Source organism: Pangasianodon hypophthalmus, chromosome 25 (assembly GCF_027358585.1).
Source record: "Pangasianodon hypophthalmus isolate fPanHyp1 chromosome 25, fPanHyp1.pri, whole genome shotgun sequence".
NCBI lineage: Eukaryota > Metazoa > Chordata > Actinopteri > Siluriformes > Pangasiidae > Pangasianodon > Pangasianodon hypophthalmus.
This window is the reverse complement of record NC_069734.1, coordinates 15,416,333-15,443,139: the sequence shown is the minus strand read 5'-3', so window position 1 is coordinate 15,443,139 and position 26,807 is coordinate 15,416,333. Positions and strand designations below refer to the sequence as shown.

General features: G+C 37.1%; 1 protein-coding gene across 1 annotated transcript in view; it reads right to left on the bottom strand.

The window, feature by feature from the left end:
• mgat5 (alpha-1,6-mannosylglycoprotein 6-beta-N-acetylglucosaminyltransferase) overlaps positions 1-17,367 on the bottom strand; it is a 99,433-nt gene extending 82,066 nt beyond the window's left edge. Inside the window, exons 1-2 of the mRNA XM_026947769.3 lie at positions 17,193-17,367; positions 153-576 (exon numbers count right to left, since the gene is read on the bottom strand). Of these exons, the coding sequence (XP_026803570.1) occupies positions 153-393 (241 nt within the window). The 5' untranslated portion in view covers positions 394-576; positions 17,193-17,367. The remainder of the gene's footprint in view (positions 1-152; positions 577-17,192) is intronic.
• Between the last annotated feature and the right edge of the window lie 9,440 nt (positions 17,368-26,807).

Genomic DNA, 26,807 nt, shown 5'->3' with positions numbered 1-26,807 from the left:
TTGTTTTTAGGAGCGAACAGTGAAACATGACTGATATCACCTTGAGATGAACTAGTTGTGAAAACAATTTCACATGAAGCTCAGAAGTACAAACAAAAACTGCAATAAACACTCGACAATATAATATCAGAAAATAAATCTTGGCTTCTCACCGTATGCAGTCATGGTCCCCACGTAAGGTCCGTCCATCACGCCCTGGTTCTCTTCGGCCAGAGCTTTGATGTAGCGCTTGCTCAGGTCGAGGATCTGCATGCGTAGCTGGGCGCTGCTCTCGTGCGTCGTCCTTTGCTGGATGGTGAAGTGTAGCAGCATCATGCCCCAGATGAAGCCGAAACTCACCAGGAAGAAGCCTAGCTTCTGGGACGACAGCTTCCATAAGTATATGGAGGCCATGTTTGGGTGTTTGTGTATAGACAGAGTTCAGGATGGGTCGAGTTTCATGATCGAGACTTGTGGGATCGAGGGTTGGGTCTTCTCCACCTAATAAGACTCTTCCTGTAGACGGCCCATCCCTCCTGCTTGTCAATCAAGCGAGGGATGCGTCCACACTGGACGGTCCATACTGATGGAGACACACTATGGAGAGAAAGAGAGAGAGAGAGAAAAGGCCAATCAGATTCCAGAAGAACCCAGAAAGAAATGTAAGGAAAACTGTCCACAGACAGAGCCATGACCTTTAATTAAGAGTTTAGGATCGGATACCATGGAATTGAAGGAGAGAACTCATATTCTACAGAAATTAAGAGAAAATTTGCATACACTAGGTAAGAAATAAAACACTTTGGATCATCTGACACCATGAAGCCTCTACAAGCTCCACCCAAGAACACACCCAGTAACAGCAAAAACATTAGCAAATTAGGGAGCACACTCAATCAAGAAGAACAAGGAAAACCAGTGTATCACATCAAACCATGCAACCGATATATGTGTGCTTTCAACACCCGGACAAGTTCACAAATCAGGAAAGCAGGAAATGTCTGCTCAGGTTGGATGATGCAACAACAGGTTTCTGTGTTAACATCTTTTGGTCCGTGGACATAGATTACAGTTGGTGGTTCAGCCAAACGTACAGCTGTGGTCCTAAGTTTACATACACCTTGCAGTGTTTATATATATACACACACACACAATTGATTCTTAATACTGTGTGGTGCTACTGGATGATCAACGACTGTTTTTATGTTTCGTGGTAGTTGTTCATGAGGCCCTTGTTTGTCCTGAGCAGTTGAACTGCCCACTGTTCTTCAGAAAAATCCTCCAGGTTCTACACATTCTTTTGTTTTCCAGCATCTTCTGCATATTTCACCCTTTTCCAATGGTGGCTATATGATTTTGAGATCCATCTTTTCATACTGAGAACAACTGAGGGACTCAGACACTATCAAAACTATTACAAAAGGTGCAAACATTCACTGCTCAAGAAGGCAACATGATACATTAAGAGCCAGGGTGGGTGTAAACTTTTGAACAGGATGATTGGTGTAAATTATTATTATTATTATTATTTTGTTTAAAGATCTTATTTTTTTCATTTAGTACTGCCCTTCAGAAGCTACAGAAAATATTTACGTTTCCCAGAAGACAAAATAACTTACACTGATCATCCTGTTCAAAGGTTCGCTCTTAATGTAGTGTATTGCCTTCTTGAGCATCAGTGAACGTTTACACATTTTGTAATAGTTGTGTATGAGTCCCTCAGTTGTCGTAAGTGTGAAAAGATGGATCTCAAAATCATATAGTCACCATTGGAAAGGGGTCAAATATGGAGATGATGCTGGAAAACCACAGAATGTGCAGGACCTGGAGGATTTTTCTGAAGAACAGTGGACAGTTCAACTGCTCAGGACAAACAAGGGCCTCATGAACAACTACCACAAAACATAAAAACAGTCGTTGATCATCCAGTAACAGCACACAGTATTAAGACTCAAGCGTATGTAAACTTTTGAACTGGTTCATTTGTGTAAATTCAGTTATTATTGTGTCTTGTGGACTATATGTAACCATGTGTTATGTGAAATAGCTTATTCAGGGCAGAACTAAATAAAAAACAAAATGCAATGCCTACTAAACTAGCCAATGCATGCGTATGGCAGAAGAACTTGAGAAGTGAGCAAGAAGCTGCAAAGATGCCTTCAGACCATGTAGAATGGCTAATTCTTCAATAAAACCCAAAAACTGATAAGGCTAACAATCTGAACAACTCAAAAGCGGAAACATACGCTCCCCTTTTTGTCCTTGCTCGAACTGTTCACAAAAGGTCACATGATACTGCTATCACTGTGCAGGAATCGAGTGTTGCTGTCCTCAGCAGGGATCCATAGGTTTTAAATAGCTCCACTGTGCTCCCTCTTCACTTATTTACCAGTCAGTGAAGGACAGTCGTTGGCAGGGTGCTGATGGGTGACACACATAAACATATACTAATGATTGATGCCAAAAAGCCAGCTAGATGGTTTCCAAATGCTAACCAAACAACAACCAAACTTCAACTCCAAAGCTTAGTAACTGATTTGTCAAAAGCTGCTGAACGTCAACAGGAAGTAGAACAAAAAATGTCCAGGAAATAGAGCTAGCAAAGTCATCATAATCGGGAATGCTGAGTTAGTGGCATGGCATTTATAAGTACAGTAACAAGCAATAGGTCATGTGACTTACAAATGTACAATTGTCAGAACTTGTTCTCATGAAAAATCTTCAAACATCATTAACTGCATTATGAAATATGCTTTAAGGAATTCCATGCTATCGAATAGGTTTAACTTTAGTGTATGGAATCTAAACCGTGTTCGGAAATCACATAATCATGTAGATCTGGACACGAGTGACCCCCCCCCCCTAATCTGACATTAAAACCTGCCTTTAAAACACAATATCTGACCTCTCGAGCATGTCACCACTTGCCTTTCAAAAATGCTCGACTGTCAAAAAATCCAGTAAGGATTCCAATAAGTAGCTTGTACAGGATTCTAATTAGAATCATATTTTGGAACCATTCCTATAAGATTCCTATAGGAATTGTCTTATAGGACATCCTGTAGGATCACCTCTACAGGATTTTATTCTTAATGGGATCCATTTGGGTTCCTATCGAGGTCTTTATGGGGAATTCAATGTTCAATGTGATATTGTTAAGAATCCTAAAGGTGCCACTTTTCCAGTGTAATTTTCCAAAGTCCTTTTTGTGACCATGTCTTGCAATTTGATCAAACTCATCCCAACGTAGACACTGTACAGAGAATAAATTATGTTGCACACTGGTCAATCTGCATTAACTTCATAACCAACATGGGAAGGGTAGTGCTGTTGTTTTAGGTGTGCTTTGGGTGTTGGGTGTAGAAGTGGCCTTACAGGACAATTCCTATAGGAATCTTATGGGAATGGTTCCAAAATATGATAGAAATTCTAATTAGAATCCTGTACAAGGATTTGTACTTTAGGATTTTTTGACAAGGAATATATATATATATATATATATATATATATATATATATATATATATATATATATATATATATACACACACACAGACACACACACACATACACACACACAGATAGAATACTCTAAATACTGTGGCAATACTCTAATTTTAAAGAAAATCTTTTAGGATTTTTAAAACTCCCAAAGTTTCCAATCACTTTCCAATAACGAGACATTATTTCCAATAAAATACAAGTAGAGTCCCAATAAGACTCTAAAAATCAAATAAGATCCTACAGGACAAACCGAAATTCCAAGAGGATTCTTTGACAAAGGCGTAAATTATTTTTGGGAAATAGATTCATACTCTAGGATGCAGAAATCGTGAAATTGAATGTGATGGAAACCCAAAGGCGTGAAAGTGCAAGGAAAGCGAAATAAAAGCTCTTACAAAAGAAGTTGCACAACTGCTTGGTGATCGTTAAGCTATCAACATAATTTTCAATTACAGCGGTATTGAAAAAATAGAACGTACACCAGTTATTTTGCCAGTGAGGAGGCACACATGAGTGTTTCAGCTACTATTTTAGCTTGTTAGCTAGCTACCACTGCTGAGCCCTAATACTGACTAGCAAAATAACTTAGCTTTCACTGTTTTTTTCACATGGTTTTCAAGTTTTCACTATGTATTTAAATATCAAGCTGGGAAAAGAGCAAAAAAAAAAAAAAAACATTATTTTTTCTCTAGAAATTTCTCACAGGTCACATTCAACTTGCAAGTTTTTTTTTAGCTTGTTAGCTAGCTACCACAGCTGAGCCCTAATACTGACAGGCTAAATCACTTAGCTTTCACTGTTTTTTTCCATATAGTTTTCAAGTTTTCACTGTATTTTTAAATATCTACCTGGGAAAAAAAGTTTAAAATTTTTTTTTTTAAAAATCACTGTATATTTTTCTCTAGAAATTTCTCACAGGTCACAGGCAACTTGAAAGTTTTTTTTTTTTTTTTTTTAGCTTGTTAGCTAGCTACAACTGCTGAGCCCTAATAGCAACTAGCTAAATTAACTAGCTGGCATTTCACTCTGTTTGGCAAGTACATCTCCAACACTCTCATCATGAGGAGATGTGTATATGACAATGAAGTTCTTGAGCCTTGAACCTCTGTTTTTTAAAGCTCTAGCTAAGAAAACGGCAACAATCCCTGTTTTTCCTCACACAAATTAAATTAACATTAGCCAGATAAATAACCTAAAATCTTTTAACAGTAATTTTTGAAGATATGGCTTGGAAACCTGCAATAATGTCTGTTTTCTCTACAAGAACAACTGCATGAGAACCAACACACCCTCGTTTTTATTCTAGCAACATCTTATTCAAGGTTTTCCTGTTCTGTGGTAGTTTAGATGACAAGAAGTTTCATCAACACTGAAAACTCTGTAGTGTGTGTGTGTGTGTGTGTGTGTGTGTGTGTGTGTGTGCGCGTGTTCAGCAGTTTCAGAACCCCTCCTGTTTTACATACCATTCAAATTCACACCTCATCTACGTCACACAAACTACAAATTTGAATGCGACAAGCATACAAGCAAGACCCATATTGGTTTACCAAACTATTTAGTATGCTAGTAAACTGAACACACACTCGTAATGACAGTTAAAAAAAAAAAAAAACCTTAGAGGAAAAAAAAGTCAAATAACTTTCTTTATTTATTCACCAAAGACATAACTCTAATCCAAAAAAAAAAAAAAAAATCACTGAGTCAAGGATTTGAATAAAAGAATAAAACAAGATGGAATTGTTTATGGATAAACAAGAGCATCCTGAAGGTCTTTATTCCTCTTGCACCACAATGATTTGCCAAAGATTACATTTTTTTATTTATTAAACATCTGTTTACAGCTGCATTGAATGTTGCGGAACATACCGTGTTATCACTTACACTATAGCAGCTTTAAACAGATGTTCCTTGTTAACATTACAGCTTTATCTGTTACATAGCCCTGGCACTGGAGACTCCTTCCGTAAATCACTGCAAAAAATTAAAGTGGGAGTATAATAATATATGGATCCCATACGACCCTAATGTTCTCAATCCTTCCTACACGTTATACTCAAGCGTATACAGCTCATTTGTCCCAAGACAGCTTCGACAACAACTGGAAGCAATTCATTTATAGCTTGGGGTTTTTGTTACATTAAATAATTAATGATTGGATTCTTGCTCAGGCTTGGAATGGCAACGGTGCTGTTCTGAAAGGAGACGACTGCTTGCACTGATCCACAAAAGCCTTCACTTTTCATTGAGCATGCTATCACTGTGAGCTAACATCCCCTCCGTGGTGAAGGTCATTTATTTATCATTCATTCATTTATTTATCATTCATACATTATATATATATATATATTTGAGTACACCATGTTGTTTTAAGTAAAAATCAGCGCTTACTTTACTCACAACTCTGCCGCTGAAAAAGTGGCTTCCTCGAAATCCTGTAACGGCGTAAAGGCTAGCGGTGTAAATCTAAAAAGACTTTCTTAGGTCTTACTGTAAGTATGCGCTGCTGTGTACAATAAAGAAGCTCGAGTGCTGAACGATGTTCTTCTTCCTGCATACAAACTAGGCCTATTGTGCATAAGCAGGTCAGAAAGCACACACAGTTATGAATACAAAACTTTTCGCTTATAATAATGCTTACAGTGTACACGGAGGAAAACAGGGTTACATTACAGCGCTACACTCACTGACCCTAAAGCCTAGAACATTTTTTCCCCTTACTACAGTACAAGTGGGTCAATACACACATTCACAGTCTTCATGCATTTTTTTTGCATCATGTCCGTAAGGAAAAGGAGGAAAAGACTTATTTATAAAGGAATATAAATGATAAAAGACGTTAACAGCATTGCTATTGTGGCATTTTTATTTATTTATTTATTTATCTATCTATCTATCTATCTATTTATTTATTTATTTAAATAGCAATTGCAAAGTTTGAATTTTACAGTTGATTTGAGTGGTTGCACTAAATTTTGAAAATGCATAAAATGTTACAAATTATAAGTATAAATAAATACAATTATAAATAAATACAATTATAAACATATATTATCATATACTCTTATATAAATTATAAATATTATAAAATTACGCACATAATTTTTTTTTTTGTTTGTTTTTTATAACAATTGCAAACTGAAGTTCAAATTTTTTAACTAAAAACTATCAAATGTTACTTTTTTTTTTTAATTTTTTAGTTCTGGGTTTGTAGCAAAACTATATATTATGAAACATATATTGTATTTTCGAAATTTTTATTAAAAGACACAAAATTCTGAGATGCTAGAGACAATCTGAATTAGGGTTCTAGCTCTCAAAAGGAGTTCTAAGTGAGACAGGAAAAATCTACACTCTTAGAAATCGAGACTTCTCAAGATGGTTAATGGTTCTAGCTTGGAAAGGAGTTCTAGTCAGACTTCGAAAGACTTCACCAGAGGTTCTTTGGTAGATGAATAGGTCCTATTCTTCTAAGACTATGTCCACGTTAATCTGGATAAATTTAAAAAAAAACACATCGTTTTCTCTACACCGAAACGGCATTTCTGTCCAGCAAAAACGGCGCTTTTTTCGAAAACGCTCTCCCAAGTGGATAAATTTGAATACGCCGTTTTCGCATTGTAGTGTGGACTGAGAAAACAAAGCTATTCAAAAACAATGACGTGTTGTTAGTCATGTGATGCAGTCAACTCAAAACAAACAACTTTATAGTCTTGGGTTACCTGCAGCAACAACTCCACCTCTTCGTCTGTCCAATTAAAAAAACTCAGTGCTTTTCCTTGACACTTACAAAAACATGATTCCACAAGGGTCTTTCGAGTTGCATAAAGAAGCTCTAGTTACTGACTCTAAAAAATGGGTTCCTCAAGTGTTCTTGGGATGGTTTACGCTTCAAGCGATTTAATGTGATTTTAGTTGGTACCTTTTTCTCAAAAGGAAAAACGAGTCCTAGCAAAGGAAGCTTCTCAAGGGTCTTCAGATAGCTCACACTTCTAGATCACACTCCTAGGGGAAGAAAAAAAAAAAAAAGAAAAAAAAAAAAAGAAAAAAAAAAAAAAAAAAAACAGGTTCCTCAAAAAGGTTCTTCAGAAGATGAATAGTTCCAGTTTTCTAAAGATGTACTAGTTGGAATGTTTTGTGAAAGGGAATGAAACACACACACACACACACACACACACACACACACACACACACACACAAAAAAAAAAGATTTTGAATGGTTAATGCTTCTAGTTTCCTTAAAAATCTTAAAAATAGGTTCTTCAAGTGATCTTTGGATGGTTTTGTCAAAGGAAATATGTTCCCCAAGAGTCTTTGGAGATTTAATAGTTCTAGATTTCACTCTTAGGAAAGAAAAACAGGTTAGTAAAGGGTTCTTTTGGATGGTTAGTGAAACCTTTGGTGAAAGAAAAGCTTTCTTGTGTTCTACACAGGGTTTTACAAAGACCCCTTAACGGTTCCCCCAATGGGCCAAACCACCAAACCTTTTAGACAGAACCCGTTTTCCCCCAAATATCGTAGCAGTAAATGTCGTTCGCGTGGTGCACTAGAAGTTTCAGGTTTGGTTAAAATTCTGTCCAGCAGTTCTACAGTTCTATCCTAGGAGTTTGTCTTTGCCACAGTCGCCTCTGGTTTTTCTATAAAGCTGCTTCTTGACATCGGGCCTCATTTATCAAGCCGGACACAAACAAATTTACTTGTAAATCCTTTGCAGGAGCATTCACCCAAGAAATGCAGCATTCATGAAAATCCAATTCGTTTGGGGGGAAAAAAAAAAAAAAAAAGAGTTCCTGTGTTTGTGTAAATTTTACATTAAGTTTGAATAGCGTATTTATTTCCTATGCACATACAAATTTAATGAAAATTAATGCACATACAAATTTCTTTTCGTTCTGGGAAAAAAAAAAAAAAAGAGAGAGTTCCTGAGTTTGTGTAAATTTTACATACTAATTACATTATACACCGGTTTGAATAGTGTGTTTATTTCCTATGCACATACAAATTGAATTTGTTTAAATTTAGACATGTTATGTTAATGACTTGAAATAGAACAATCCAAAAGAAAGCCATAAATTACAATGAAGAAGGCTAACCATTTAATTAGGACAAAGAGTAAGGCGTTAGTGTGCGTCTGTGGTAGTGAACAAGATGCAAAGGTTGAGCTGCATTACTGGAAGATTTAGCTCACACCACATTTAGGAGGTTTTTTTGGTTTGCCATTTAGCTGTCATTTTGTTGGTTTCAGGTCACTGTGAGCTTTGCCTTATATGGAGTTTTGTGAGCATCACGTAACGTAAAGCAGCCATCCCCTTTCTGTCTGCATTTATCAACAAGATTATGAAGAAACGAGTACGAAGAAAACATGAGTATGAAGAAAATCATCATCACCGAAAATAGCACTCATAATCCGATTGAAAGTAAATAACGTTCAATTAAAAATGCTAATATGATATTAACATGATTGCAAAAATATTATTGCATTAGAGAATTGAGAAATATTTTATTGTAATAAGTTGCTTTCACTTCAAAAAAAAAAAAAGTACAAAACAATTTTAAAAAATCCAGGTTAGTCACAAATTATTGCAGGTAGACTGACTTATGAATACACAAACACACACACACACACACCACCGCATCGGACCTGACAACCCTGACTTTAAATAAATAATTTAGCATTTCCAGTCTAACTCACGGCAGCACTGTGTGCTTTTCTCTTCTCACTCAAGAATGGTTCTTCTTTAATTTTTAACAAAGTTATATTCTAACTTTACTCCCTTTTTTAAAAGCAAAGCCACATTTTTCATTCAGCACAAAGTAAGCAGAACCGGTTAGCCATTAACTACAAGTCAAAAGAGCACAACGTTGTCGTCCAACACACTGAATATTCTTTTATATATTCTTTTTATATATTTCAGGCAAATGTGTGAGACTGTGTGAGAACATTTTTTAATGGATAATTTGCGCTTTCAAAAGTTCTGGCACCTGGATATTATTCCATAAGTGCAATAATATATTTCAATTCAGCCATCATCAGTTTTTTTTTTTTTTTGTACAGTTTTTTCCCTCCATGCAGCATCGCAAGCAATACATTTTTACCACCATTAGCAGAGTAGTGTACGTACACACGAGCGATTCCTGACAATCCCACGTTTCATATTACTGGAACTGAGCAAAACTAAATCAAAACACGCGGAAATGTTGTAAAAGCATTTTCGTCAGGCCCGAAAGCCACAACGCGCCGAATAACGCTCATGATTCAATCAACAAATGCAACTAAAGTGATTTCGTCGATAACTGACAGGCTGCGGTCCGAAAGCCTCGTCCTCCGGGAGCTAAAAAGTCGATTGTCATTCTAAATGTATAAAAAAAAAAAAAACCTCTGAGTGAAGTATTGACATAAGTAGGGTCATCACTTTGGCTTTATGGATATCAATAATATATATATATATATATATATATATATATATATATATATATGTATGATGATGATGATGAAGAAAAAGACAAAAATATTTGAATATTTTCCTTTTTTTCCCCCCAAGCATTTATTTCTAAAATGGTCTACCAAAGGAACAAGACAATTAAAACTATCTAGAAATATGTTCGTAATTACAGTTATTTATATCACAGCACTGCTGAATTCTCGATTCTGATTGGTCTGAAGGTGTTATGGAATTTTCACAGCAATTCCTAAGAGCAGTTTGGTTTGCACTTAAACAGACACTCCATATAATTTATAACATAATATATTAAATTACAATATAAATGTATCTAATATAACATAATTAAGTTAATACAGATAGAATATAATTAGTCTATTATAGAAAAAATGGATTTTTTTTTTTTTTTAAATGCATGTTATTTAACCTAGAAATATGACTGATATGGTGAAGCGTTCTATAATTAGAAGTTTTCCTCCATGGAAATGTTTTCTCAGAAACATGACGACCAGCGTGATGAAACATCGGATAAGACCTAAGCTGTTTTGGTCGAAGGTAACTATAAATGGATAAAACGTACAAAATGTGTTTCTCTGAGACTGTAATTGTTATCATAATCCCCGGCTGTTGATTAGTTTCCTTTAACAGCACACCCCCAAGTGTTTTACTGCTTTATATATATATATATATATATATATATATATATATATATATATATATATATATATATATATATATATATATATATATATATACACACACATGATCTTATATTTTAGATATATAAAATTCAAGATATTTTTACTTGATAAAAATATGCACTTTTTTTTTTAAATTCCAATTCAACTACTAGGTATTTTCATGAAAAAAAAAATTACAAATAGTATCATACACATATAAATATGACAGATAAAAGCATTAATTAACAACCAGAGGTAACTAAAATATTGTTTAATCATAAGACTAAAAAAAAATGTTGATGTTTTTTCGCATTTCTGCCTCCACCTAAGAACAACGAGTCAACAGTTTTATAATTTGAGTGAACCAGACACCATCAGCTGGGCTTCAAAATGAACAGAAATGTGTCATTAATGCAGAATTATAGAATTATGGGCAGATTTTCAAATTTAATTGGGACATGTGGGGCAGAGAGAGGTCGTTAACATCTTCCTATGATCAATAGCTGGTTTCCGTGGGAATTCGTCCGTGGATTGTAGCAAACATCTCGCTGAACGGATCTGACTGAAGCCCGGACTCGGAGAGAAGAGCGAGAAGCCCTGGGCTTTCAGGCCTGGAAATGACTCAACCCCCTTGGGCCAGCTCACTCGCGGCTTAATCAAATCAAGAGCTTTTAAAATATCGACATTAAAATGGCGTTCAGCTCATAGCGCCAAAGTGCCGGGTCAATGCATGCAGCCAAAGCCACAAGGCAACACTGGAGAGACAGACGCGAGCTTTGTGCGTTATGTTTACATGCATATTTTTTTAATTGTGCGAAGGGAAGCATGAACGGAAAAAGCACAAATCCATGAACTCAGAGACGTGAAGAGGAAGCGTGACGTTGTTGATCCTCTCCAGAATATTCACGACTGTTAATAAAGACAAACAACGATCAGTGTGTTTTTCACTGTTTTTTTTTTTGAAAGAAATTTGTCATAATTTGGGTAACACTTCAATTTTTGCTGCCCAGAAGACCAACTGCCAAAACACACACACACACACACACATTATATATATATGTATATACACACATACATATATACATATACATACACACACACACACACCTTCCATTCATCTCTCCTGCCCTTTGAAGCCTTGCAAATTTACGTAAGCTCTGGAACATAAAGAGCTCGGCTGTTCCTGTGTGTATAGAGAGAACACTGGCAAAGCAAAGCATGCCTTCCTCCGAGTACATTTTCATCCAAACGTTTCTAAAAAAAAAAAAATAAAGTCAGTTTCCAGAACGTCAGCAAAACAATGTGCAAATTGTTGTGTTTCCATTAGCTCGTTCAAGGAACATGATGATGTCATCAGCAAGGAGCACCAGGAAAGACATGAAATATATACGTGTGTGTGTGTATATGTTTGTGTGTATATATATATATATATATATATATATATATATATATATATATATATATATATATATATATATAAAAGTTTTTTTTAACATAGTTAAACATATGGACATTTGTTCTTCATTTTAACAATATTGGGAGATTCAAGTAATATAACTAAACAAACAAAACCAAAGAAAAGTCTTTTTAAAATAATCTGTAAAATGTCATTTTAAAAAAAATCCAATTTCTTGTGAGGAAAAAGTAAGGACACCCCCACATTTACTTGTACTTAAAATGGCTAAAATTACCTACAGGTGTATCGCATCAGGTGCAAATTATTAGAGCATCGTTACAGAGCATTTTGAAGGAGGCTTGCCTTATTTAAACCTCAGACATTTAGTTTGGTTTGCTCTTAATTGTTGAAGTGAGAGGTATCACCATGGTGAGATCCAAAGAGCTCTCTGAGGCCCTCAGAAAGAAGATTGTTGATGCTGAGGAGTCTGGTAAGGGATATAAAAAGATCTCAAAAGAATTTGTAAATCAGCCATTCCACTGTCGGGAAAATCATTTACAAGTGGAGAACATTTAAAACAACTGCCAGCATGGCCAGGTCAGGCCGTCCAAGCAAATTCACCCCAAGAGCAGACCGCAAGATGTTTAAAGAAGGCTCCAAAAACCTGAAAATATCATCACGGGACCTACAGCAAGCTCTTGCTACAGTTGATGTCAAAGTGCATGAATCTGCAATGAAAAAGAGACTGCACAACTTTAATTATTATGGGAGGTGTGCAAGGAGGAAACCTTTGCTGTCTAAGAAAAACATGAGGGCAAGACTGAAGTGTGCCAAAGAACACATAGACAAAGGCCAAGACTTCTGGAATGATGTGCGTTGGACAGATGAGTCTAAAATTTAATTATCTGGACACAATAACAGAGGGCATGTTTGGAGTAAACCAAATCCAGCATTCCAGCACAAGAACCTCGTACCAACTGTGAAACATGGAGGTGGAAGTGTTATGGTTTGGGGAAGCTTTGCTGCAGCAGGACCTGGCCAGCTCACCATCAGAGAATCCACTATGAATTCTACATTGGATCAGAAGGTGCTTGAGGAACATTTGAGACCATCTGTCAAAAAATTGAAGCTGAAGCGGAACTGGACCTTGCAACACGACAATGACCCAAAACATAGCAGTAAATCCATCAAGGACTGGCTGAAAAGTAAAAAAAAATGGAGAGTTCTGGAATGGCCAAGTCAAAGCCCAGATCGAAATCCTATTGAGATCCTGTGGGGGGATTTGAAACGGACTGTGCACGCGAGAAACCCCTCAAACATCACACAGCTGAAAGAATTCTGCATTGAGGAGTGGCGAAAACCTTCTTCCAGTCGATGTCAGAGACTGGTCGATGAAACGTCTACAAGAAACGTCTCATTGAGAGTATTTCAGCCAAAGAGGGAAACACTAGCTATCAGGGCATAGTGTGTCCTAACTTTTTCCTCAGATGAAATACTCATTTTTGTTAATTTCTTTTGTTTAATAAGTGAAAACAAAGTGATTTTTTTTGTTGTTTCCAAGCAATTACATCACTTTCATCTACAGGTACAAATTAAAACAAGATCAGAAACTGACATGTTGACATTTCTTAATAAAGAACTGAATATTTAATGATGCCAAATGTTCTACTTGAGCCAAGTGTAAGAACTTGGCAGTTAATCACAAATTGCATGACATAATAACATCTGCTAATTACAAATAACGAACAAAAGAACAATCGTTTCTATAGTGAAACATAGACAAGGACTCGTACAGAGGACGTTCCATAGAAACGGATTAAAACAGCGTATCGTGATATCACCGATGGGCGATCGTTAAGAAGTTTTCGGTGAGAGGATGTAGCATTTGTGGAAGGAGTCTCCAGTTCCGATGCTTTGTAAAAGTCAGACGTAAAGCTGTACAAGTTTTCCGAGGTAAGAACTTGTTCAAGACGGAGTGCTTTGCTGTTTCCTGCTGCTAGGTATTATGACAAGTTTTACGGACGTTCCACAACACTAAACATTAAAGTAACTAGAAACAAAGAAACAAACAAACAGTGACAAATTTAATAATAACAAATATTGTTATAATACTGTTATTTGTTACATAGCTAGATCTCTAGAATAAACAGCTTTAAGAAGGAACCGTGAACTGCTACTGAAGAGAACGCAGTGAAACGACGAGGTTTGCTACCCAGAGTCAGGAACAAGCCTCTTCTCAAATTGTTTTCATTTCATCACGCCAACTTTCATCAAGTCAATAGCACTTTCACACGGGTTTTCGTCTGGGGTGACGTTCTCACGCTGCGCTCCTTTTCGCAGACAGATAAACAATACAAATTCCAGTCAGAGGAGCTAAATATGGAACCAGGAAGGCAATTAAATTCTGTTCAACACCCTACGGCTCATTGCTTCGAAAAAATTAATCAACGGGCCAATTTACACCTGCTATTAACGCGCTTTTGAACTGACGACTGAATTACGACGAGGAAAACCCCAGCAATGCCGGACGCTGGCTAACTTTCCACATCCTACTGAACTAGATTATTTACATGTTGTGTAAAAGCAAACGCCATGTTAGTGAGACCGTACATAGATTCCAGGTGCCTCGTTTACAAAACATCCATATCAAGTTGGAGCTTACATTCCACTGATTTGGTTTTACAACCAACATGCAAATCGGGAGTTGGAAAGAAAACGTGAGCGTGATCTGAAAACGGCGCAAACATTTAAAAAGCACGTTCATGAATTTTTTTTTGTTTGTTTTTATTTTGTGACTTTGCAATTGAGTCCCTAGGTAGAAAAAGTCAACCTGACGTATCCCATGTGATCCACTTTTCATTTTCTCCAGCATTCACCCCTAAACATGCCTAATCCAAGCAATTAAGCACACAAGATACCTGTTACAACTGATCTCTGAAATGTGAACAGGCCTAAATTGTGGATCGTCTGGCCCGGCAGTCCCCGAGGGCCAATTTGAGAAATGCTGCCTTAAGCAACGTATCTCAGTCCCGGTCCAGGTGATTTCTCTGTCTGATACGATTCAGAAGAGCTTTACAATTAGCCGAGGAGCCGAGAAGCCGAATCAGGTGTGTCGCAGGAGGAAATATCATCCATCTGCATCGCACGGCTGGAAAATCTGCTTAAATCCCTAAACGTATGTGTTAATCATCCTACATATGTGCATGCACCTGCATGTGAGTGTAATTCAATTCAATTTATTTGTATAGTATTTTTTTTTTTTATTACAATAAGTGTCACAAAGCCAAGAAAAACACTCCCTAAGTCAACACACGGAAGCAATATTCTCTTCTGGGTGACACCGCTTAGTGTGAGTACTGTATAAATCATTACAGTATACAGCTGTAGGAGAGGAGAAGTGTTTACAGGAAGGATGTTCAGCACGAGTAGATTGGGAATTGTCCTGAGATGTGTACAGGACAGTTCTTATGATTACACAATACAAATCTAGAATATCTGGATGAGATTATCCAGTGAAGGAAAGTGGAGAATTGGGCATAACCAGTTTTTTGGGAAGTTATCCACGTGGGTGTGCACAGCAGCCAAAAGTCTAGACGGTCAAAGCAGAAGTGGAGAATCACGCTAGAGGATGTGTATTTTCAGTGCCGATATTAAGACCCGACTCGTGTGTGTGTGTGCTTGGATTTGATCTCCCATGGTCACTTTGGTTAAAACTGAATAAATAAAAGCAGTAGCTTCTGGATTTGTCACTATCTGCTGGACGTTATTTGGCGGAAAGTGGTTTCGGACTTCCAAATGCTGTTCATTTGAGGCAAGTGAGTCAACATCGGTCTTCCAAAGCTCAACAATACTCTCCAATATTTTCTTTCGTTCACTAATTCACTTATTCTTTACAAAAATAAATGCATCTACAGGCTGTCCCAAGCGTCTCCATGCATTGGGGAAGATGTCCTTCTATATATATATATATATATATATATATATATATATATATATATATATATATATATATATATATATATATATACACACATATCTATATATAATTTTTTAAGAATGCCTTTGACAAAAGAAGAACGTACTGAAATCATTCTCACGGCTGGCACAGGAAGCTGTCACAAATTTATGACTGACTTTAACAGGAAACTCTGTAACCACATCACCCACGACACTGCTGCCAAACTTATTAACAAATTCAGAAAGACCGGAAGTGCTGCGGACGAACCGGGGAAGTGGACGTCCACCAACATCCACTCACGAAGACACGACCGACACGGTGCTGGAAAACATAGTCCCCTATGTATGGAGACTTTTAAGACACCTTGCATTCATGCTTAGGGAATTGAACAATGCTCGTCAAGCCACTATACTATTATAATGTACTACCACTATACTGCCATCATACACTGGATGGGTCGGAGTAGATCCCGGAAGCACTGGAAACACACCTTAATGATGATTTATGGTCAATCTTCAGGCATGTTTCTTTTTTTTTGGTGAGGAAAACCCCAGAGGAAACCTACTGGGCAGTAATACATTTGAGGTCAGGGTCAAACCGGTGAGCCGTGAGGCGGCGCCACTACCTAATGCACCGCTCTCCAACACCGAAACAACAAACATCTACTATACAACGAAGGTGAAATCTGAAATCAAATGAATCATGACATGACTATGATGAGAGTTGGGATGTCCATACCTGCTGGCCTATATGATACAGGACAGCATGTGATCATTAACATGGTCTTTCACTTGGACCACATCTTGGCTCATGGGAAGAAAAACCCAGCCATGCCAAAAATCTATCAGAGATACATTAAGAGGGAAGAAAGTCATATAACCTGACCACTACTTCTGCTCTGGCTGCTGATCAAATCAAAATCAAATCATCACTGTGCATTTAAATGCATAAGAAAGATCCTAAACCTAGAGATCAATCACAAGGATCAGCCTCAAGCTTAGGGATGATAACCGGAAATGACAGGGCACAACAAACAACAAATAATTACTAGACATATGTGTGTTTGTTTTGATCCAGATCACCTTTAATGGTCAGGGATTAAAGGGTAGAGGAGCAGCAGCAGCAGCACGAGCAGGTTCAGTAGCACCGTGCTGCTTGCTGTAAGGCCAGTCATAGCAGCACCGCAGCACACACACACACACACACACACACACACACTCTGCTTCTCCTCTTGCTTACCTTTCTGCCCTTGATTAGAGGTTAATCCACTCCGATTCAACGCCGTGTGTCGCGTCGAGACCAAGCAGAAGCTCTCCTCGATCACACCGAGCCGCGCTACTGCTTGTGTGTGTCTCGTTCAACATTCAACAACATCACAGGGAAGTAAGGGAGCGTGGCAATTTTCGTAGTTACAGGCAGAACGTGGGGTTAAAAAAAAAAAACCCGAAAGAAAAGAAATAAGGGATCGAGTCGGTTTTCTCAACCATGCACAAAAACGAAGTAGACTTGGCTATGTGGGATGGAAAAGATAAGTGTGTCGAAATTGGTATTATTGTTAGTATCCATCCATCCATCCATCCATCCATTTCACAGGGAAGGCTGGAGCAGGGGATGTGGGGATGTATATACACACACACACATACACACACACACACACACACACAATATATATACATACATATATATATATATATATATATATATATATATATATATATATATATATATATATATAAAACAATCCATGCTGGGATGGCGTGATATATATATATATATAACAGAGATCAATCTCTGAACTATGGCATGATATATATATATATATATATATATATATATATATATATATATACACACACACACACACACATGTATATATATATATCCACCCTGAAGCTGATCATTTTCCAGTGTCTATGTCGTTTTTTATTCTTCTTACCCCAACAACTGATTGATGATTACAATTCAGTTCAACATCTAACACAAATTCATTACAATAGTGTATTACAATTCAGACAGCCTAAGTCAAGTCTATAGTCTGTAATAAGTCTGTAGTATACGTTTCTCAAATACATTGATAAATCATGATGAGCCCTAACCAGAAAAAAAAAAAAAAAAAAAAAACACAGTGAAGTGTTTGTGTTTGTCGCCATCTGGTGTCTACTGTCAAAACTGCATTAAACCTAATCACGTGTTTGTAAATTAAAACGCCAGTAACACGTTCTTTCTAATTCTGACACCAAACAGTTAGTGCTATTGTTTTCTTTAAATAAAAGTGTGATGTTCAGGCCTGAAGATTACCACTTGAATGTGGTTTAATGTAAAGAAACTATATGTGTAAAGATCTGAAAATCCAAAAAAATTAAATGTTGGCTTGTTTTACATATGTGTTTTATATATATATATATATATATAAATTTATTTATAAGAGACACACTATAGCAGGAAATCATGTTCTAGTGTGTGTGAAATAGCTTACGCCACATCATTCCTGTTATGCCATCGATGAGATCTTGTGATATAACGCATTGCTCAACCCTAACAGTTCCGTTGTTGAGGTACTGATTTCAGCTCTTCATCTAATCTCATGATCCATCAGTGTGATACTGGGTTTAATGTGATTAAGGGAAGTTACATTTATGTGAAGTTTAAGAGTGGGCTGTGGTAAGTAATTGTATTCCAAATGAGCCTGAAATTAGAGGTGTATTAGTCTCAGAAACGAAAAGACTATTTATCTTGTCAGAGGGAACAGTCTGGAAAATTGTGGTAAATGTACCATACCTGGACAAACTGCACAGGCGAAGAGGAACAATGGTCACAAGCTGAAAAAGGACAGTTATAGATGAGTATTTTGAAGTCAGCTGGGAAACAAGACTTGAATGAGTTTCTCTGGCACAACCAAAGCAGAATTCCTCATAAATTTGTTGGGCAATATGATGATATATTATTGATTATGTCTTGACTTTTCATCATGAAAAACACAAAGGGTGCCTTAAATCTCACAGTGTGTTATATTGTTAAAGTAATGAAGCTTTAATGGGTATATACTAACTAACCAATATGAGTCCATTTGCAGGCTGTGATTCAAACTCAGTTCAGCAACATTGCAGTTACGTAAAGTACAATGTAGATGATACTGAATAGGATTCACAATATGTAGCTGTATGCAAAAGTTTGGGAACATCTGGCCACATTATATATTTTGTCGATTTTTGAAGTGAAAAGAAATAAACACAACCTCTGCAAAAATTTTTAGAAAAAATAATATTTTTTAAATTATTATTTATTATAATTATATTAATTTTTATTTTAAATTTTTTATTTTTATTTATTTAAATTTTTCTATTTTTATTTTATTTTTACTAATTTTTAATGTATTCATTTTTTATTAAATTTTTATTACTTAATTATAATTTTTTAAAAATTATTTAAAAAAAATATTTTTGCAAAAGGTAATGCACAGTTACTTTATTTGATGAACTTAAAAAAAATAGGGAAAATTAAAATAGTAATTGTGGCAAAAGTTGCACTGTCGCAAAAGTGTGCAAAAGTTATGTGCAAAAGTTTGGACACCCTTCCAGGTGTAAAGTCTCAGAACTTAATTACCTCATTAGGCCCTAATTGACTCATTAGGAGTCGCTGTCATTGGGAATATAAATTCCAGAGCGTAATAAATTCTCTAATAAAGACTCTTCAAACCTTGTGCTAACACTCAACAACTGTGGTCTCATCTAAGCAGCTGACCGAGGATCTGAAATGAATCTGATTAAAGCAGACAAAGGCTGTAAAAAAAAAAAAAAAAAAATTAAAGTGCTTCCAGCTTGCACATAAACATGTAGTGGTACACAAACATGATCTGCATGGAAGAGTCATCAGAAAGAATCCTTACCTGCAACCTCATCACAAAAGTGAACACAGAAGTGGACTGATGAAGTAAACATGGAAATCTTTGGCCATAATCACAAAAGCTATGTTTGGAGATAGGCATGAGGGTGGATTTGTTATGCTTTAGGGTTGTATGTTAGTCAGCGGCACAGGAAACATTACACAGGTAGATGAAATAATGGATTGCAGTTAATATCTGCAAATTTTGGCAGCAAATGTGACACAGTGGATGTAACACAATGTGACACAGCCTTTGAAATTGCCTTCACGCTCCCCTGACTTGAACATCATTGAAAATGTGTAGGTATATCTTAAATATACCGTGCATGCAAGACAGCCCAGTAATATCTCAGAACTAGAAGCGTTCTGCAAGGCTAGAAGAAGCATTTGCAAGCTGTGAGATCTGCCAAAGGGGGTGTTACGAAGCCCTGACATAGTAGGGTGTCCAAACTTTTGCACCTGCCACAATTACTATTTTTTCTAAAGTAACTGTGCGTTAATATTTGCAGGAAAAAAAAAAAGTTGTTTGCTGACAAAACTAGTTTGCTGCAGAGGTTGTGTTTACTCCAAAAAATCAACAAAATATAGAATTTGACCAGGAGTGCACAAACATTACAAATACAACGTGACAGTACATTGTATTATATATAGGGTTGATTCTGACATTAAGTGGTAGTGTGATGTGTATAACACAGAATCTGGGTTTATTCGACAAATCTGATAAATCACACACCTACACACAGCTCCAGACACAGCTTCGGCTTTGAGTCATGGGAAACTGTGATCACGTCTATTGTGTTCTGATTTTTCATGCCCAGAATAGCAGGTCTACATGATCGCTCTGTGCCAAGACACATCCAGACATCGTGCTCCTTTAAAAAGGCCAGAATGTCTCAGACCTCTACAAATATAGCAGTGCTGGCATCACAGGATGCGACCAAGAAAGCCCGAGAGCTGTGAATCTAGACAAGTGCATGATGTTTGACACACATGATTCAACGGATCAGCTATTTATCAGCCATTTAACAAAAAATGTGCAGGACTCTAGGACACGGATTACTCCAGGACCAGTTTTGGGAACCTCAATTTGCAGAGAAGATGTAAATACACTCTGTACATGCTTATGAGTTGAGTGAAAATGAGCCCACACATATTAACACATAAAATGCATCACTTCAGGATACGTGCAACTATTATCTAATATAATATAAGGCATATATTTGCCCTAAAAGCATCATTTTCCCAGCAAGATTCATAAATACAAATAGTTCTTTGTGTCAAATATATTCTAAGATAGAAGAAGGAGCTCTGCAGGTTTTTATTCCGGATTCATTCACATGACACTGTCCTCTTTACTTTAATATAAAAAAGATGAGTGAAATGGATCCTAGGGTGTCATCAGAAAGATGTCACTTTTAATGCTGGCTAGAAGAATGAGAAACTTTTTTCTCAACATCCATTTTTACCGGTCATAGCTCTCCGGAAGCTCATTTAAAGTGAAACCGTTTTTATGCTTTAGCACTGGCACTTTTTTAATTTAATATGTTATTCAGCAGAGACAGCTTCCAGGCACTCAGGACAAGACTGTATCCAGTCTATTTTTTATTATTAGTTGCCCCTTGGATAAGCAAATTCAACACCCAGAGGAAGAAAAAAAACCTACTCATTGTTGACTTTCTGGAAGTTTTCATTTGCTATGTGTGTTTATACTTAATGTGTTTCACAGCGGTGTGACGCACCTAAATGCTTTAGTGCTAGCTACTCATTCCGAATCCTACCACCTGCTGCACTACATGCATCAGCCAAATAATTCTCTAAGATGGATGCGAGGCTGTCGTCTCTTCGTGGTTAAACATCCCAACAAAGCAACAAAGATGCTAGAAAAGCTCAAATTATACCTTTTATGCATGACGCAAGGACAGAACACCGCAGCTCATAACCAAAATGTTCCCAGAGACTTGGTGAATTTTTGAGGATAATAATCATATATTCATTGGTTCAGTCTATATCAATGCATTTAATTAGCTAACTAGCTCGTCATATGTTATTACACTACATTAGCTACTAGTTTTTAGTTATTCGGATAACAAAAACATGGGACTGAGCCACACACTGGAGCTGCTACTTGTCCAATGGGCATGCTAATTAATTTATCACTTTTTTTTTTTTAACAATAAGTTAGCCAGGTAAGACAGTGCACATTTGCACAAAGCATTGTTAAAGGCACTATAGGAGGTGTTCTGGATATTCTGGATCACTTTGTTATCAGTATGTTCTTAAAGTTTTAAAAGTATTAAAGTTTAACGGATGTTTTAGCCTCAAGTAAGGTAGCAGGAGGTATACATCACCCATGGTTCACCAGCTTGTCAGCAGTTTGATGTAGTATTCCACCCACTCCATCAGAAACACTGTTCCGGCTCTAAAGCCACAATGACACATTTCCATAGTGAATAACAAAAAAAAGATTTTTGCCTTTACTAGTATGTGGCCCATCTCTGAAAAAGGAAATGAAAGATGCTGAAGGATGACATGTCTTCAGATGAGCATAACAGCACCTGGTTGTCAGCCTATGCTGTGTAAACCACACTGTTTATACTGTCGCCCATCCTTTTGCTGCTGCTCGGAAAAGGCAAAATGCTGTATATCAGATATGCTTATTAGCAAGACAAAGCTCCATTATACTGCCCAGTCCCATCTAGTATGTAACAGACACAAATGTGGCAAGTAGCTGATATTTAATAGGGAAATTTGTCTAAGTGGTAATTACAAGTATTTTGTTGTACATACTAAATAGCACTTTATTGGATATTCAAGTAAATATTACTTTCTATCTTTACATATTAGTACTTTCTAAAGTAGTACTTAGTACTAAGTAAGTAAGTAAGTAAATGTTATTTATAAAGTACATTGTTTAGTTAAACCAACAAAAGTTGACCAAAATTGCTCTGTACAGAGAATAGAAAAATTTCAAATGAAATAAAAACACATAGCAAATGAAAAAGAAAGACGCCAGACATATAAAACACTGACAGAAGGAGAAAGAGACAAACACATTAATAAGCCAATTTGTAAAAGTGTGTTTTCAGTCTTAATTTTAAAACTGTAACAGAAGGCGCACATCTGACGTCCAGTGGGAGGCTGTTTCATAACTTCGGCACAGCCACTGCAAAGGCACAGTCACGATTAGCCTACAGCCAAGATCGTGGAACAGACAACAACAACAACTGATCTGAAGACCTGAGAGCCCTCGGAGCAGAGTAGTGGCACAGTAGGTCAGAGATGAAGCTTTAATACCAAACAGTGAAACTTGTGATGGACAGGAAGCCAGGGCAATGTTGTCAAAACTGGGGTGCTGGTGCTGGTGAGTAATCTCGCAGCTACATTTCGAACTAACTGTAAACAATTACAGAAGAATTGCTGATACCAGAATACTGTGAGTTACAGTAATCAAAACAAGATTGAATAAAAGCATGTATAACTTTCTTTCCAAATCCTGAGAAGAGAGGAATGACTTCATATTTGAAGGGGTTGATTTGCCAAGGGGTTGATTTGCCAATTAAATCTGACTGGTCTACTCATGGTCTTAATATATTGTGCTAGTACTGCTAAATCATTTAACAGAATTATTGTCGTTTTTGGATGGGCTGAAGAGAATAGGATCTGATTTGTTGTCATTGATCTGAAGAAAATTGTTCCTCATCCAGGACTTATTATCACAGAAAGATAGAGCCGAGGGTCATCCACATAACAATGAAAAGAGATCTTGTGTTTTCGAATAATGTTTCCCAGTGGAAGCATGTACAATGAAAAGAGGACAGGCCCCAATACGGATCCTTGTGGGACACCCCAATCAATGGTAGCAGTGGAGGAATGAAAGTTACCAGTGTTAACTGAGAACATCCTGAGACTGAGGTAGGACCTAAACCAGCTCTGTACATTATCCTGTAGGCCAACCATGTGCTCAAGGCATGCAATATGGATACCATGAAGTACTGTGTCAAATGCAGGACTGAGGTCTAATAGAAGCTGAAAAGCACAGTTACCAGAATTGACTGCAAGTAACAGGTCATCAGTCACTTTTAACAAGGCAGGCTCTGTGCTGTGAAAGGGTTTAAAACCAGCCTGGAAATTAAAAAAAAAATAATCATTACTCTTCAGATGTGACCACAGATCACAAGGACCTTGGAGAGAAAATGTCATTTTCAAATTGGCCAGAAAATCACCAAGTGTCTTTGAGTCAAGATTAGTTTTTTTTTTTTTTTTGAGAAGTGGCTGCACTAACACATACAGTGCCAGACATTAGGCAGGTGTTTATGATTGATAAGATATTCGGGCCTGTTATTTCAAACGTCTCTTTTAGGAGGTGAGATGGGATTTAAATCTCTTAAAAAGGGAAAGGAAACAGGAGGGAGCTGGTTAAGAAACTGCAGTGCATCCTGGGTCTTGCTACTCTTGCTAGTAACTCCATTTTAATGCAATGGAAATCTAAAATAAAGTATATTTTGTATTTGGTAATTAAACAGTTCCCTTGTCTTTTCTGGGTAATCATTGCCTCGTGGGACCAACAACTATTATAGAAACCTAAGGAACTGCCGAGGAACTGAGAATGAAAACCTGACAGCTTGGATATCTAATCTGCTTTCCCAGGGTATCCGGGCTAAAGATGTGTGCACCTCTGCTTTTATGGAGTCGACTCCAAAAGATCTCATAAGCAACAGTTAACTGTGACCTTAACATGCTCATCTTCATTTGTCATTTTCTGACCACTCTCAAGTCTCTGTTTTGCAAGTGTCTTTGAACTGATAACGAATGAAACTTCTCATACAACAAGGAAGCTCAAGTTCTTATGAATGTTACAGAGATACGAGACAAACATGGGAAGACTAATTAAAGAAAAATCCAACATGAGTTTCATGAGCCACCAGAACACCTTTAATGTACCTTGGCAGAGATTTTACAAATCTCTGGAACCGTACTGAAGCGATGAGCACTGTTTCTCCAAAAGGTATTCCCTTATTTGGTGTTTCGATGATGGTTGAGTCTAACACACTGCTCCAAAAGTGGTCAATTGGGATGAGATCTGGTGACACTGAATTCCATATCCTATGAAACCATTCACTGAGCCTTCGTACCCTGTGGATGGGTTTGCGTGGTCATCCTAGAAGATACCACAGCCATCAGGATAGAAATGTTTCATCACAGGATAAAAGTGATCAGTAAGAAGAACTCTGTACTGATTTGCAGTGATGCTTCCCTTGAAAAGGACAAAGGGAACCACCTGTCTGTAGGTTTCTCTGTAAGCACTGCTTAACATACCACTCTCTTTTCTTCTAAAGGGTAAAATGGTCAGATGAGGCCCACCTGGTTAAACCATTTCCAAGTTTCCGGAAACCTGACGAAGCGTTTCTATTGTGTTCTTATGGCTCTAATCCTGGACTGTGTATTCCTCCAGTACCTCCACCGTCTCATAACTCCAGTCTCCTACCATCCTGACCTCTCCTGACTTCTTTTTTTTTCCTACTGCTATTTCTGCCTCTTTTTACGCAACTGTTCTTCCAAGTCTCCTTCCATTCTGACTTGACCTGTTTTCTTTTTCTGCTCCATCCCTGCCTCTTTTCAAGCAAATATTCTGCCAAGATTAGCAACTTTACTGCATTGAAAGGGCCATGTCTACAGCAGCAATGTAGTTACTCTGAAATAAATGGCACTGTTTATTGTATGCCAGTAGAAAAGAACAAATTTCCATTCCAGTGGTTGAATTCTGTGACAATGTACCCTTGTGCAAACATTTTATTTGGTCCTTACTCATGTTGCTTTTCTAAATAAAGTAGCGTACTTTGTGTAGCATACTCCCACACCCAAGCAGTAACTTGGTGTCAGGTGGCAGGGAGAGCTGCAATTGAAAAAAATGCTTTTATTATAAAAAAAAAAAAAAAGGCCAGCCAAACACATCCAAAACACAAGGCTAATATTGTAGTCAAAACAGGTAAGAGTTCATGTGATGAGCAGACAGGATAACCAGGACAAAAACCAGAATAAACAAAGCAGGAGAGACAGAACTAGATCAAAACCAGATAAGCAAATACAGCAACCAAAGGCTTAGTATGTCAGTGAGTGGCACTTCACAATGAATGAATGTTCTGAGTCTGTTTATATAGGGTTTGTGTGGGTGAATAACCCAGGTGCAAATAATCAGTAGCTGGTTGAGTGCGAACGTGACGACGAGCATGTGCGTTGGGACTCGTAGTCTGTGGCAGCCGTGTTTGTATACCGTTTGTATGCACTCTGGGGAATGGAATTTGATGCCAATTCCAACGTAGATATGATACTTGGTAGCCCTGTTATGGTCGTCAGTGCTGTCTACACCTGCTTAACGCTCAAAACTATCATAGAAGAACAGAAAACAAACGTAGCTACTAAGCAACAATCCATTCCCATACACAAAAATAATGGCATTTGCACCCCTGCATGACAACACCTGCCAGTCACATGTTCCAATATTTTTGATCACTTGAAAAATGGATGGATGGATCCAAACAAAAGGTGCCGTGTTCTAAGTTGTTTAACACATCTAGATGTACAGTTGTAATTCTGATCTATTGCCTCATATTCATCGTTTGATCTCAATCCCAAATGTCTTCAGTGTATAGCAAAAAACAAAAGAATTGGCCTTGCTCTTCCAATACTTTTGGAGTGGACTGTATATTCATCCAAAAGAAGAAGAAGCAAAAGGCATTTTGTAACAGATGGATCAATCGAGAGCCAAACGCTGGAAACGAACTGTGGCAAGTTCTCCAAGATTGTTGGAAAAAACCTACCAAATTGTCATTTTGGGGAAATTATTTTTGCATTATTATTACATTTGCTCTCAGTCCAAAGGAAATTGCAATCTCGATGGGCACATCTGCTTTTAAAAGTTCTGGGATTTTTGAATGCCCTCAAATCATTGAGCACTTGGCTGAGGATCACCAA